The 14,978-nt window shown below is 47.8% G+C and overlaps 3 protein-coding genes across 4 annotated transcripts; 1 reads left to right on the top strand and 2 right to left on the bottom strand.

Moving 5' to 3' along the window:
* Positions 1-1,358: 1,358 nt before the first annotated feature.
* On the top strand, positions 1,359-4,851 carry LOC120697384 (WRKY transcription factor 6-like). The gene is made up of 6 exons (XM_039980592.1): positions 1,359-1,610; positions 1,758-1,853; positions 1,966-2,097; positions 3,088-3,396; positions 3,539-3,652; positions 3,996-4,851. The coding sequence occupies exons 1-6, from the start codon at positions 1,359-1,361 to the stop codon at positions 4,614-4,616; spliced, it is 1,524 nt and encodes a 507-aa protein (XP_039836526.1). The 3' UTR covers positions 4,617-4,851.
* A 3,125-nt stretch (positions 4,852-7,976) lies between these two features.
* LOC120697382 (aspartic proteinase-like) lies at positions 7,977-12,157 on the bottom strand. 2 transcript variants are annotated; one of them, XM_039980589.1, is made up of 12 exons: positions 11,916-12,157; positions 11,021-11,375; positions 10,815-10,875; positions 10,613-10,707; positions 10,409-10,521; positions 10,041-10,314; positions 9,705-9,818; positions 9,554-9,618; positions 9,289-9,430; positions 9,080-9,199; positions 8,510-8,598; positions 7,977-8,422 (listed from the first exon to the last, which is right to left on the bottom strand). In XM_039980589.1, the coding sequence occupies exons 2-12, from the start codon at positions 11,354-11,356 to the stop codon at positions 8,338-8,340; spliced, it is 1,494 nt and encodes a 497-aa protein (XP_039836523.1). In that variant the 5' UTR covers positions 11,357-11,375; positions 11,916-12,157; the 3' UTR covers positions 7,977-8,337. The 2 variants fall into 2 exon arrangements, with proteins under 2 accessions (XP_039836523.1, XP_039836524.1); XM_039980590.1 differs by having other exon boundaries at positions 11,854-11,952.
* Positions 12,158-13,103: 946 nt separating this feature from the next.
* On the bottom strand, positions 13,104-14,915 carry LOC120697383 (diacylglycerol O-acyltransferase 3-like). Its single transcript, XM_039980591.1, has 2 exons — positions 14,645-14,915; positions 13,104-14,246 (listed from the first exon to the last, which is right to left on the bottom strand). Exons 1-2 carry the CDS (start codon positions 14,891-14,893, stop codon positions 13,278-13,280), a joined length of 1,218 nt encoding a protein of 405 aa, XP_039836525.1. The 5' UTR covers positions 14,894-14,915; the 3' UTR covers positions 13,104-13,277.
* Between the last annotated feature and the right edge of the window lie 63 nt (positions 14,916-14,978).

The following is a 14,978-nucleotide window of genomic DNA, read 5'->3' as shown; positions in this document are numbered from 1 at the left end:
TTTGTACTCCAGAGGATGTAGAAAAGGAAATAACCATAAACCAATATAGTAATAGCTAGCAGACAAGTAACATCGATGGCTAAATTGTCAACGTGCGAGGGTGGAGAATGTACAAGCTACCGTTCATTCACTAATCTCAGGCATTCACATGGTAATCGACCGGGATAGCATCTAGGTGGCTTGTAGGAATAAGCCAACTCCGGAAGAATTTTGCATATTAAGTCTAAGTTGAAAAGGTCCTTCCCCTTTGATTATGCGTATTGTCAACTAGCTGATGGTGGCCATTGACCAGATAGTTAATCAAGCCAACCTCGCTCAATAGCCGGCTATCCCGATCTTCCTCGTGTTTCTCAATTCTTCACAAATCTGCTACGGCTATAGATAATGTATAATAGTAATAATAGCTGAAAAATATACATGTGTGTGACTATATAATTCCACACCTCTATTTTGTCTTGCAAGTATAAATGTGAAACTGCGTACAAATGGTATTTTTACAAATCAATGATTGAGTTTGGTTTTCTTTACAAGCACATGGATATAGAGCCATCTACCTTGTTGGTCTACAATAAAACCATAATCTTGATTTGAGAAACTAGCGGTAGCTATCTAGCTAGTATCAGTACTTGATTTTCTCCCCTCCAAATTAACCAATGCGCATAGTGAGTTTGTGACGACACAATCTTCCTTCTCTTGTATGAGCTTTCATATTAAAATTTTTAAAATACTTTATTTCAGAATTAGTGTATAAAACCTTATCTGCTTTATTTTTTTTCTGAAGGACGGCAGAATTTTGCTGAATTATTAGACGGAAGGAGAAAAACCAGCCAATGGCTTTTGTAGACCGCACCCTGTGAGGTTGCATTGCTTGGTCGTCCATGGTGGAGTTGTTGAGATTTAAGAAGAAATCTATTCCATTTGCCCGTATAAAAGGGACAAAATACTATAAAGAAACCCAACCAGCAAGCTGAAACTGTTGACAGAGATGCGTGGTTCGTGGCCCCCCTCTCCGCCACTCCCCGGGTCGCAAAACGCAGCAGCCGTTGACCCCGTTGACCCGGCCCACGCGCAGCGACACGTGGCCTCCCGCCTCAGCCACCTATCACGCTGACGCATGGGGTGGCCCACCAGTTCCGACCCCATCCCATTGGTCCAACTCCTCCGCCTGCTGCCCCGTCCCCATTCTCGAGTCCAAAGTCCAAGTCTTTCCGTCTCACGTTACGTGCTTCTTCTGTAGCTTGCATACTTGGACATCTCTCTCTCTCTCTCTCTCTCTCTCTCTCTCTCTCTCTCTCTCTCTAGCTTGTAGGTAGCTAGTACGGCCACAAGTCACAAAGTTGTATATAGCCTTCTCATCCATGGACTTGGTGCCAAAGCAAGAGCAGCACAAGGAGGAGGAGGAGGAGAAAGAGGAAGAGAAGGAGGGCATGATGATCTTGGCGGAGCATGGCAGCAGGGCCAACTTTTGCGGCGGCGGGCGCAGGAGCGAGATCAAGGAGGTCGACTTCTTCTCCACCGGCGGTGCTCGCCGCAGGAACGACGGCGACGGCGACGGCGAGGATGGGAACCGAGAGGCAGGAGCACTAGGACGCGGCAATACCACGGTCAACGTAAGTCTTCTCGATCCAGATGAGCTTGATGAGATTATATTGATGCCTGCGTGCACAATTAAGATGGCCTATGGCCATTAGATCGATACATGTATGAATCGAACTTGATTTTTTGTGCGGGTGTGCGTGTCCTTTGGGTTCGTGCAGACGGCGCTTGACCTGCTGACAACGGCGGCGACGGCGGCGACGCCGGTCAACGGCGGCGAGGGTACGGCCGCCGGAGCGGCGAGTGATCATAAAGAGGTAGGCGCGGCTTCTCTCTTGCTTGTTCTTCTACATCAGAGTTATACTGATCATAAAAAGCCTTCTATTAGTACTACACGCATGTTAATCCTTTACACATGCCTGTCTGCAGGCGGCGACGGTGGAGGGGGAGCTCCGGCAGGCCGGCGAGGAGAACCGGCGGCTCCGGCGGATGCTGGACGACCTCACCCGCAGCTACAGCGCTCTGTACCATCAGCTCATCCAAGCCCAGCAGCAGCAGCAGGTAATAAACTGAACTTACCATTTACCATGCTAGTTGCTACCATCTCATCATCATCATCATCATCATCAGCTTCGCCGTTCATGTCGTCTCTTTGACTAATTTCCACCGGTACTTTCGTGGCTTAGTTCGTGTTCAAAGTCCAAAAGAAATGGCCTTGCGTCGCAGCTGGAACCGAGTAGCTAGTCAACGTTGTACTTCCATGTTACCAAAAAAAATATTAAGATCCCTTGAACATCTTTCCACTAAAATATCTCGTGAAAAAGCAGCAGCCAGCAAAGCGAGACTCATTTCACACAAGATCTGCTCCTATATAACCCCACGCGTCTAAATTGCCCGCCATAATCTGTGTGCATCCGAGATGAATTGACACTCTACCAGTTTGATTCCCATTTTCTTTGTATTTCTCTCTAGTTTACAGTATTACTGTCAAAGGTTGCATTGCCAAACTGGTTCAGAACTTCAGATGGCACCCTCATTTCTGTGACCACTGGCACTATATATGGTACTGAAATAAAATACGCAAGACCACTTGTGTACTAGCTTAGTTGAGCTCAACTGTTGTGCATCGAAACCCATAAACAAAATTTCAACACCTGATTAGGTTGGTAGTCAAATCTTTGTTGCCCATTAATGATTTGGAGAGAGGTGTCCCGATCCATGTTTACGCGCTGCACATACAGTAGCACGGGGCTACCGGCCATGTAGATCTCGCCATCGCAAGCACCTTTGGCCGTGCCAACAGGAACCAGGCTTGAGAAGAAAGCCACACTTACTAATAATGGTTGTTAGCGTGTTCGTGTCGACAACTCGATCCGATCGGCATTACCACCGTGCATCCCGTGTACGCGCGCAGCGCTGACACCATTTTTCTCTTAGTCCCGTAACTCTCATAATTCAATTCGGCTGCTACTACGTACGTACTGCCAATAATGATCATGTGACAAGCAACACATCAGCAACGCCTTCGTCAACTGCCATGGATCGGTGCAGGCCAGCGGCGCGGCGAACTCGATGCTACCGGCGGCGGCGGCGACGGTGCCGGCGGGACTGCAATTCGTGGACCCCCGCATGGCTCCGGCGGTACGAGCTCCGGCGGCGCTTGACGGCGGCGACAGGGGGGATTCCGACGGTGGCAGCGGCAGCGCCGGCGAAGCCGATCGTCAGAACAGTGGGAGGTCGGCGCGGCAGGAGGAAGGGTCGGGGACGCCTGAGCACGACGAGGTCAGCGCCGAGCGGGCGGCGGAGGCGCCGCTGCGGAGAGTGAGGGTGTCGGTGCGCGCGCGGTCCGAGGCACCAATGGTATGTCACGTCATGTCTACTACTTTGTTGAGATTTTGTGTTGAAATTCTTAAGCCATCCTTTTCTCAGCCTTGTTGGGTATCGATACACGTGTGCATCGATCTTTTCTCTAAAAAAAAATTCGATGCATGTGTACATGCAGATCAGTGATGGATGCCAATGGAGAAAGTATGGGCAGAAGATGGCCAAGGGCAACCCGTGCCCCAGAGCTTACTACCGGTGCACAATGGCCACAGGATGCCCCGTCAGGAAGCAGGTATGTATATGTTTGAAATATTATCTCCATGATCGTTGCAATTTGTTTGGATAAACAGTTAAAAACCTTACCCTTACATTTATATATAGCTATATAAATTGGACTTGTTAGGAAAATGGTACAATAATTAGAAAAATATAGCGTTATTTTTCTTCTAGTACGTAGATTGTGCCAAGGAAAAATGGAAAAATATATCATATCATATAAAAACCACATCATAAGATAAGAGGGTATTAACTGGGTAGGCCTTTAAAAAAATGGCAAAAAATTCCCAACTTGTTTGGCAGTATGCAGCTTGAGAACATGAAGGAAGAGTAACTAATGGGCACACACGTGTGTGCAGGTGCAACGGTGCGCGGAGGACAAGGCGGTGCTGATCACCACGTACGAGGGCACCCACAACCACCAGCTGCCGCCGGCCGCCGCCGCGATGGCCAAGACCACCTCGTCCGCGGCCGCCATGCTCCTCTCGGGCCCGGCCGCCAGCCGCGACGCCGGCGCGCTCTTCGCCGGCCACCACGTCGCGGCGCCGCTCTTCCAGTCATCGTACCCCTACGCGTCTGCCGCCATGGGCGCCACGCTCTCCGCCTCCGCGCCGTTCCCGACCATCACCCTCGACCTCACCCACCCGCCGGCACCGGCGTCGGCCGCCGCGGGCCTGCTCCCGCACCGCCCGCCGGCCCTCCCCGCGCTGCCGTTCCCGATGTACGGCGGCTTCCCTGCTGCGCACAGGCCGGCGGTGCCGCCACAGCCGGCGACGGTGTCGGTGGGGTTGATGGACGGCAGGAACCGGTCGGCGCTGGAGACCATGACCGCCGCGATCACCAGCGACCCCAACTTCACCGCGGCGCTGGCGGCCGCCCTCTCGACGATCATTGGGGGAGGCGCTGAAGCAGCTCCCCGGAGTGGCGCCGGCGCCAGCGACGGAGATGGTAATAATAGCGGTAGCGGCGGCGGGCACTGAGCCGGCCACCACGGCGTCGGCGGCCGGAGCACGGGAGACGGCATTGCATGCGCTTTTACAAAGACTTCATGACAGCCGGCAATGAAATTTTGGAATCAAAGCTTATGGACGACCATCGTCTGTACATACATATCCATGCATACATACACTGTGCACATCGGTTTTGTCTGTTATATGTACCGTATAGTCCAATGTGCTAGTGTTGTAAATGGATTATATAATTGAGATTTTTATAGAGGCGATACGATTTAATTTTCCACACCTTTTTTTTTTGTCACCTGTAGTAGACAAGCGTGTGACCAACACCGAGCACACGTACGCTGAATTTCTAGCCCAGAGCTGGTGGAAGCAGTAATTAAGAGCTGAGGTAATAACAGACTTGCCTATGAGACGAGAAATGGAGGTGTGAGGTCGCAGAGACTGGAAACTAATAAGTTCCATTTTCTAAAAATTGGGACGGAAAATGGCAGGGCGAAACAACTTGTAATATCTTGAACACAAAGAATACTGGGAAAAGTCCAATGTACACTCTTGAATTATTATAGTAAAAGTTTAATTTTAGCATTTAACTACAAAGCCGGATAAAGAGCGATATCCAACTATCGAAACCGGACAAATTTGGTCCTTGAGTGGTTCCAAGGGTGGGTTTTTTATTTTTTTTTAAAAAAAATCTACTTAGATCTAAAAAATCAAAGTTTATTTATTTTAAATATAAAAATTAAGGTTTTAAATAGCTGGATATAACTGCTAGGAAGGGTAGCCGCTATGGCATTTAGCTAGCTAAACCCGGCCAGAGCCCGTTAAATGTCGGCCATAGTCCGCTAAACAGTGTAACGGCAGCCCTGCCGCTAAACGCCTTAGCCGACGATTTAAACCTTGCAAAAAAAATATGAAATTGGTACCAAAATTTTTCTAAAAAAATCAAACAATATTGTTGTTATTTCTTTATTTGAATTTTGTTTATTCAAAGATAATAGGCTTAGCTACAAGCAAATAAATACTAGGAACATGAAAATATGGGTCCGAATAACTAACAAGTAGATTGCCAACTGGTAGGGTACATTTTTAGAAAAATGCTGTTGTATTTTTTGTTTAAAAATTACGTATGAATTTTTAGTTTAAATCTATTTATTTTTAATTTTTTACAAAGTGGTTCAGAATGGTTCGAAGTGCAGCACCATCACCTACGGTCACCTTGCGCGTTTATCGAAGCATGACGTTGCTCGCTTCCACCCGTAGCAAGCCTTCTAGATATCCATTTTTTTTTTTGCGAAAAGGGGTGTTTACGGACAATTAAGGAATATCAGTACACCAGAAGAGCAACTCTTACCCAACCGAATTGCTACTCTGTTCTGTTCGTTCCCCACCTTAATGAAAGACAGTAGACACCCGCTGCAGCTGTTGGCTTTCCTGGAGAGCGTCAGCGATGATTGGAGCCTCAGCCACGAGCGATCTGTCAAAGCCTCCCGACCAGAGCTTAAGCAACACGGACAAGCAATCCGTCTCCTGGATCATACCCCGATCAGTCCATCTCGCCGCAAGCCTGATGCCCTCCTGGCATGCTGCAGCCTCGACTTCCTCTGCATCCCTGCACTGAAACAACACACGCCAAGCTGTAAGGACAGAGGAGCCCCTGCTGTTCCTGATTATAACACCCGCTGCAGCCGCTCCAGTTTGAGAAATGAATCGGTGGAAGCCATCTTTGGTTGGAGCTGGTCGTTCGAGGAATCGGCGAAGCCTTGCAATCTCTGAATATCTTCTGCTTTCCATGTTCGTCACCAGCTACCGGCAGTTGTCGGATTTGTAACAGTGACTGAATATAGAGATTCAGAAATAGAACAGAGCCAGTGATCGAGATATGTTCACCTACCAATGTGGATTTCATGAGCGCAGCGGCACCTGCCCACTGCCCCACCCTCTCCGCCGCCGGGCCTGCCGCCGCCGCCCACCGGCTGTCCCACCCCGCCCGGCCGGGGGCGCGATCGTGCCTCCTCGCCCACGCCATCAGACGAACCGCCGCCGCCACCGAGCCTGCTGCTGCTGCCGCGCCGCCTTCTCCTCTAGACCCAGCGTGCCATGGGCCCCCAAAACCCGAAATCCCTAAGCTCCGCCACCTTCCTCCACCACCTCGGCCGTCGGCGACCTCGCCGGCGACGCCCCCCCCCCCCCCCAAACCACCCCTGGAAGGCGACGGCGGCGGCGGGTTAGGGTGGGCAGGTGCCGCTACGGTCATCAGAATATTAGCTATTCACCTGCTTGCCGCGCAGTATTTCTAACACTCCAACATCTCCATATCAGCATGAGAAAATTGGCGCATATCTCAATAGAATACCTGCCCAACAAGAGGAGCAGCCAGTCAGGTCTAGAATTAATCAGGTGTTATTCATCAGGTGCTCCCTCCAGACGTGTGGCTGAGTGACTTCAATGAATTGATTTTATGTCTCTATGTGGATTCATCACTAGAACTGTAACCCATCTAAATTTATTAAGGTTAAACTATTTGGTAGAGATTAATTTCAGAAACAGTCTCTATGGATCTGCTGGAACGTTAAAAGCTTATAAAAAGACAGAGATAGCATGCTTAACCATTAACTATTGTTTATTGACAGTATTTCGTCGAAATGCCAAATAGAGTGGTAGGCCCAATCAGTCCCTATTGAAGCATTTAAAATATACAAAAGATAATGCAAAATATTACACAATAAACTCAAAATTACCAGCTTTGACTTTAGTATTGTTATATGTATATGTATCTTTTGTAGTTTTCTCGTTGTACAAGGGGTTTTGTGCATATTTTCTAATACCTGTACATATATATATATATTCGGGCCTAAAGCCCTCATAATGAATAAAAGTGTTATTCATAACATAGTATCAGAGCCAAAATTTAGGGTTAGGGTTCCTTTCTCTCTCTCCTGATCCTCCTGTGCACGTCGCACTTGCGTGCCGGTTGCTTCGTTCTGCATCCTCTCCAACGATCCTCTGTTGCCCGCCCGTGGTTGCGCCTCTGCCTCCTTATGGTCGCGCTGCCGGGATCCTCCGCATCTGCAAGGCCGTCGGGATCCGTCCGCTATTAGGCCGCGCCGTATATACATGATCTAGAATCAAAAAAATACACTTGAAATTTCTCTACCAAGGTTCCAAAGGGGTTACTGATTACTGTTCCAGTTAGCCTTTCAATTGAAATGAAAGAGATGAGGCCGAATCACGGTGCATCTTTCTTATAGCTAGCCTTCCATTTAGTTTACACCCACCATCATTCAGACCCGGCCAATACTCGGTCTCCATTAGTAAGAAAAAAAATCCACATGGGCACCCTGAGCATTAGAATTGAGTCCAAATAACAAAGAAGACAAGAACTATCCCAACAGAGAAGCAAATTGCATTGTCACATGCTCATCAGTTCCAAGTCAATCCAGATGTTATTTTTACAAACTATAAGTTGTACAAATATGAACAAACAATTTTCAAGATGAGATGACATGAGCGTGATATTATTTCTCAGTGTCCCTTTCTTCAGTAAACATCAAACATACATGTCTTCAAATCTTCAAGCATAGCTCTCCAAGCATTCATTTAGTCTTCTTCAGAAAGAAAGGTCTACCCGTGTGCTAAATCATGTTCCCGGTTTTAGCATTTTTTGCGATCCATTTATTTGCAGTGTACTGTGTGCATGTAGCTGATAGAGAAACTATATTAACGGAGCAGAGTGCTGACACACTCATGCAGATTTTGCAAAGCCGATCCTGTCCTTGCCAAAGTCGAACACTGTGTGGTAAGCTCCCATGAAGACACCCCCAAGAATCCTGCAATGGTTCATATGCAAACTCTCAGACTGAGATGGTGAAGAAGGAAAAAAAAATCAAGGTATGACGCAATGTTATGTTTCACACCAGATAGGACCACGCGGGGGTGGTATGTCGAATGCCATGAACCCACTGATGCAGACAGTTTGCCCTCCTTGATCCAGCTTCACAATGTACTGAACACAAGTTTCACAAAGTTTGAGAATGTATGCATTTGCAGTAATGATTGTGTAATAGAATAAAATTAGAAGTGAAGTTCACAGATTTTTTTTTCTCCAAATCAAGTAGAATATAAGAACTATATAGTCCACTGAATTGCCTCTACCAGGCATTTCTGGGTTCCAAATATCAACAACTAATCATATCACTCCGAAACTTCAAAACTCCTAGGAAATGCAAGCACTTCAAATGTTCAGTTATGAACTGCGCCAACACTGAATCCTTCATAATCTAGGACTCAATAGGTCTCTTCTGATAAATATCAAGAAGCAAATGTTCGATCCCACTAATATCTTGTTCACAAAATGATCAGTAAATTTGATTAATCATCACTAATAGCAACATATGCTGAAAAAATTGGCTACTTTGTTGTAGTAGGAAATGAACAAAAATTGGTTAGTATAGTTGAAGAATGAGCTATGGGCTACTAGAAAGCACCTGCTCTGGTGTTAGGGTAAAGGTCTTGTCTGCAATAGTGAACGCAAGATTTGGCATCTTTGATATCTGATGGCAGCTGACTGTTGATTCGCCATTGGGGCTTGGTAGACGCTCACATAGCTGGAACACAAGGCAGATATTGTCACCAATTATATACATAATTCGTAACGATCAAAGAAACGTCCAGATTAAACCATAAATTTTGTAACCTGGTTAGCATATTGCAATATTATCTCCTTTGTTTTGTTTTCACGGAGCTGATTTTCAATCCACACAACAGCCATCTGACAGGCTGAGCACATAACATCTGAGCCCAGGTTTTCTTTCCCAACAACAGATTCAATTCCTTCACTGCAAAAAGTTTTGTGTCATAATTCATCATACCATGAAAAGAGGAATATACAGTGAAACAGATTTTTTTAAAAAAGCCAATTTGACACATACTACAATAATGGCCCGGCATAATGGACTCACCTGACAGAGTGAATACCATCAAACATGCACAGACCAATCTGGCTGCAAACTTTCTGTGGATTTGTCTGCAGAGGCAAAGCATTTACCAAATTACTAGATTTCAAAATTAAATTACTTATGAAATTTCGTCTATGGTTCAATGACAACAAACCTGTGCTATGAGCAAGTTGAGGATCATCTCTCCATACTGGCTCACCACTTCTTTGCATTCCGTGCTGATAATTCCCTCAGCCCCAATTGCATGGTTCACTTGAGCAACTATAGCCTGTACATGAGATTCAAGAATTTAGTCATTCATTATCAAAGGTTGTCCATTCTACCTAGGGACCTAGTACCTAGTCGTACTGATGCTACATAGTTTAGCATCTACATAAATTCTAGTGATACTCATAATCTATTGGTCAGCTCAGCTTAAAATTTGTAAGCCCGGTGCCCATGATCATGCAAATACAGAGAAAATGAGGATCATCAGTATGAGGATACATACTGTAGGGCCAGCCAACAAAGAAGTCCCAGAGTCGGCAATAGCGGCACAGCCTTTTGCACAGAAGCCAGTTGAGTGACCATCAATGAGGAGATCCCCCATGTTGAACTGCCAGTAACCTTTGCGGGAAACAGGAACATAAGTGTGGTTCCCCTTGAAGTGTTTAGGGTCGACGCCGCCAAAGACAAGCTCGCCACCGGAAGATGCATCAGGATTTCGGTTAAGCCAGAAGGAGAAGACATCATCCTTAAGAAGTTTCTGCTCTTTCATGTTCTGCCTGTTGTTGCAAATAGAAGAAAATGGTATACAATTCATGTGGAAAACTGGCAAGCCAAGCTTTATATCAGTGAGTTAACAGCTAGAAGACATACCAAATGGGAGGAGCTTTGCCGACAGAGATTTCAGGGTATCCAAGACCAAGAATGCCATCAAACTTCCCAAGGATGAATGAGAAACTGGGTTCGCGAGTAGTCTCAATGAACTTCTGAAATTGGGAGAAATAAGTTGCAGCATTAGAGATACAGTTTGCATGTGAATGAACATGGGCAATTACACTGAAATAAAAAAATAATTACCTGGCTTTTAACAACAAGGTCTCCAACCAGCACGTTATCCTTGCTGAAGAACCCGGAAATTGATCCAGAGCCATAAGTAATTTCGCAAGCCTCACCTGAATAATTTGGTGAGAAAATATGTAGTGAAGAGATTCAGCAACCATCTTTGAATGGTGCGAGAAAGCAGTAACATTAAAGAAGATCAGGGCATCAGGCCATGTACCATCAGCCTTGTAAGTGCTAGACTTGCCGGACCTGTATCTGTGGTGGAAGTAACATGCTATCTGCAGTGGCACATGGCAGTCAAATTAAACATATCTCTGAGTATCAGTCGTTGTATCGAGCTTTGTGAGACTAAAACTTGAAATCACAAATTTAACAAAACAACTAGAGAAATGGAAACGATGAAATGCCCAAGAATGAGCGCACCGAGAAATAGCATTTGGAGGAGGGGATCCAGAGGTTGGAGCTCCCGGTGTCGAAGATGACGGTGAAGTTCTGCGGCGGCGTGCCGATGCCGACGACCCCGAAGTACTGGGTGTTGAGGTAGTCGATGAGAGGGACCTCGTCGGCGCCGGCGGCCCTCAGGCGGCGGCTGTCGTGCTGCCTTTCAACCTTGGCCGCGGCCAGCGCCTCGCGGTTGAGCTTGTTCTTGTTCAGGCCGACCCTGAGAAGTCCGTCAGGGGTGGAAGCACGGAACAGCGGGGCGCACGACAGAGCCCACAAGCAGGCAGTCGCCAGCAAGAGCTGCCTGCGCCTCATCATCCCAGAGAACCAAGAGCACCTGAGGAGAATTTGTGTTAGCACGGATTAGGAATTTAGGATAAGGCTGCTTGCTGTATGCTCCATGCAGTATGCGCCCGTCCTTATCCTTGCTGCTCAGCAAACTCGAAAGTCAACCAATGGAGATGCTTGTATTCAGGAAAGTTTCAGACTTTCATTGAAGCAGCAACAGAAACATACTAGGGGACCTACAGATTCGGTACAGCTACAATGAATCAATTTATCCAAAACAGGTGGCTGAAATGTTTTTTTGAAAAAGGCTGAAATGTTTCTCTGCCGAAGCCCAAGCAACAACCGGGAACAGGATAGGATAGCCAATCAATAAGGTAATACTCAATCAATAAGGTAATACTCCACTGATAAGCATCGGCATCGAAGGATATTAGCAGCACAGACAGTCGCCAAAACCACGCGAGCTGAACAAGAACAATCGTACGTACATCCTATAGCTAGTAGAAACGGCACTCATTCAGACCTACCAGGCAAAAGACGGACAAGTGCTCGCAGAGGTAGTGGAGCTCAGTCAGGCAAGAGGAATCACCTTACTGCGCGGTTGCCTCCGTGCAGCTACCTTGCTTGCTTCCAAGACCGAGACGACGAGGAAGGACGGTGGCGAAGTCAAGGAGGAGGCGGGGTTGAAGAAGAGGAAGCGTGGCCGCGCGGGCGACAGATACAATAGAGAAGCCACCAATGTGGCGAGGCGACTGGCGCCTCCCGTCCCACCGTCGCGTGCGGGTGGGCCCGCTGGCCTCGCCAGGCCCACGTGTCGGTGGCAGAGAGGGCGCTGGAGGTTGGTTCTGGGTGTCCTCGGATATTCCAGAGCGCTGGGAAGGGAACATGTCAGAACTGGAGTGAAGCGGGTTGAAGAAGGCGAAAGCGACGGGGGGTGAGGTGGGTGACGGCGTCGGCGTGGCGTGGCGTGGCGTGGCGTGTTCCACGCCGCGGGAGATATTTCTTTACCGCCGCCCAGATCCTCTGTCAACTCTCTCCAAGGAAACCTTTCAAAAAAAAAACTCTCTCCAAGGAAGAAGAAGATGGTGGCGTGGACCAATGGAGGAGGAGGAGGAGGAAATTCTCCGCCCGCTTGTTTCTTGTGGGCCTTTCTTTCCGACGTGGGACGGGGCCCACTAAACTAAACGATGGAGAGCGCCCGGCCCAACTTCCCCTCCATTATTTTGTCAATATATGCGTGGATGCGACTAAATTGCTTATACTACTTTAGAGAAAGTTACAACTTATGAGATGCAGCAATACCTTATAGGATCATCGGTAGGCATTCGTCTCTACATCTCTACAGTATAATCCTACGGCGTTACTGACATGCACCAATACGCAACTTCGACCACTACTTTTTTACTACATACAATCCTACCGATTTACGAGGTTTCAAAGTGTTTTTAACACTAAATTATTTTTTAAATTCTACTGATAGATTCAAAAGTTAGAGCATACCTTGATCAAGCGTCCAAAGCATATCAACAAATCTGGGATACCAATAGAGGGGGAAAGAGAAATCAAGCAAAAGAATCTAGTAACGAAGATGGGCGAGAGCTTATCTTTGAAAACTTGCATGCATTCAAGAATCTCAACACACAAACACTGCAGCTGCAGGTCACCAGTTCCAATAATTACTTCGCCAAGACACTGGAGACTATTAACCATCCCTACTGACTGTCACAGATGCTCAAACCTGAAAACGGTGAAACAATCACAGGGAAGAGGCACTAAGGATCTGAAATCTGGAAACTTGATTAGCATAGATGTTATATACAAGTAAGTACATAAAGTCATAAGCTTAGCACAAGCAGCCCAGCAGGGCCGTAGGCCCGTAGATATGATCTTCACTATATATTTGTTCAGTACAACAACTGGTAACACAGCTTCAACTCTTGAAGTGCTACATCTAGGTGGGCGTCATGCCCGGATCAACATCTCCAAAGAGACCTGCCACTATGGTGCCAACATCATCTAAACCTACACCGATGCAGAGAGGGTTCCTCTTTGCAGAACCTTCTGCTGAAACATCATTCCCCAGCCGCACATTGGGCCCTAGGCCGCACTTCCCCAGGCACTTGCAGCCAACGACCGCACCTCCGGTGCCCATTGTCTTCTCAAACTCCTGCAGAAGAGCAAGCGCGCCTGATTTCTTGCATTTGCCACCCATGCAGACCTCTATTCTGTTGGTTGTGAATGTCTCAGCTACTGCAACGCTGCTGATGCTGGTGACTTGCATTGCAGCAGCAGGCTCTAAAGCTAGAGACGGCTCCGGTGGCAAAGATGGTGGAATTTGAGGAACTATGACGGGGAAAACCGCGCTTGGACATGGCATTTGAGGTGCAGCGACTGTAGCGCAGCGGCTCATCCTGACAACCTCCCCCTCGCATTCGCTGTCGCTGGATTCTGATGAGCACGAAGAATCGTCTTCATCCCTGCAGCCATTCAGTGCGGCCATGGCCATCTTCTTTGCTTCCTTCTCCATCTTCATGGCCTTCTTCGCAGCCTTCTTCTGTTCCTTCTCCATCTTCTTCATGGCTTTCATTTGTTTCTTCTCCATTTTCTTCATAGCCTTCATTGCAGCATTCTCGCACTCCATCCCCGAGACAGTCGAGATGCCGGATCCAACAGCTTCGGGAACTGCTGCCGAGATCACCATGCCCTGCTCAAAGTTCGTGGTTGCCTCATCCTCACAATCGCTCTCACTTGATTCAGAGGACGACTCATCTTGGCAGTTCATCATGGCAGCCTTCTTTGCTTCCTTCTGCTGTTTCTTCAATGCTTTCATAGAAGCCTTCTCCTCTTTCTGGGCCTTCTTCATCTTGTATTCCTCGTCGTTCATCTGGGTCAGCTCCTGCAGCAGAAGATCCGTGGCTTCCTGCGTCCCCAATTGCAAGCAAATCAGAATTCAATTATATTTCCATGCAACACAAATACGCAGTACAAAGCTAGCAACTACCTAATTACCACTCGAACATGTCAAGTCCAACAATTAAGCACTGCTATTTTTTTTCCAGAACCGTTCAGTTACCATCAAGAACTAAAATTAGTTGGCAAACCCGCGCGGCTCTTAATATTCCAAGACCAAATCAACCATATCACATCACCACCACCACCATCACTCCAATAAAGTATAAACCCACTCGAATTCTTCGACATGAACCAATTCGCTAGCGATCAGTTGAGATTCTGCACCCAATTCCCAAACACGACACCAAACAAGACCAAAAGGGGCGAGGAAAGAGGAGGGGGAGGGAAGTAGATTGGAGGGCTCACCGAGAGGACCTTCTCCTTGGCCGCGTCCCCCGCGACGAGCCCCATGGCCCGGAGCCTGACCAGATCCCTCGCCACCGCCTCCACCGCCTTCCTCCGCGGGGCCGCCGCCTCGTAGTACCTGAGGTGGCCCTCCTCCGCGAACACCCCGCCCCCGACGCAGGCCACCCTGGCCGCCGGCGCCCTCCCCCTCCCGGCCGCCGGGGACGCCGACGGCAGGGACCGCCGCAGCGCGGCGCCGGCGAGCTCCATGTTGCTACGAGGTCTACCTTTCTGAGTAGATTCTTGTGTTATTGGAATGGCTGGGGGCTACGCTTTTCCCCAAATGGGGTGAATC

Source organism: Panicum virgatum, chromosome 3K (genome assembly GCF_016808335.1).
Source record: "Panicum virgatum strain AP13 chromosome 3K, P.virgatum_v5, whole genome shotgun sequence".
In the NCBI taxonomy this organism is placed as follows: Eukaryota; Viridiplantae; Streptophyta; class Magnoliopsida; order Poales; family Poaceae; genus Panicum; species Panicum virgatum.
The sequence above is the reverse complement of the archived record's forward strand: the minus strand, read 5'-3'. Positions and strand labels throughout refer to the sequence as shown.

Bases quoted from the DNA above. Each gene is read 5' to 3' on its own strand.
- LOC120697384 (XM_039980592.1), top strand. From the start codon at position 1,359: ATGGACTTGGTGCCAAAGCAAGAGCAGCACAAGGAGGAGGAGGAGGAG. The intron at 2,098-3,087 runs GTAATAAACTGA...GGATCGGTGCAG, and splicing joins AAGCCCAGCAGCAGCAGCAG to GCCAGCGGCGCGGCGAACTC. The intron at 3,397-3,538 runs GTATGTCACGTC...GTGTACATGCAG, and splicing joins CGCGGTCCGAGGCACCAATG to ATCAGTGATGGATGCCAATG.
- LOC120697382 (XM_039980589.1), bottom strand. From the start codon at position 11,356: ATGATGAGGCGCAGGCAGCTCTTGCTGGCGACTGCCTGCTTGTGGGCT. The intron at 10,708-10,814 runs GTACATGGCCTG...CAAATTATTCAG, and splicing joins TAGCACTTACAAGGCTGATG to GTGAGGCTTGCGAAATTACT. The intron at 10,522-10,612 runs GTAATTATTTTT...TCCCAATTTCAG, and splicing joins ACCTTGTTGTTAAAAGCCAG to AAGTTCATTGAGACTACTCG.
- LOC120697383 (XM_039980591.1), bottom strand. From the start codon at position 14,893: ATGGAGCTCGCCGGCGCCGCGCTGCGGCGGTCCCTGCCGTCGGCGTCC. The intron at 14,247-14,644 runs GTGAGCCCTCCA...TTGGGGACGCAG, and splicing joins CCAAGGAGAAGGTCCTCTCG to GAAGCCACGGATCTTCTGCT.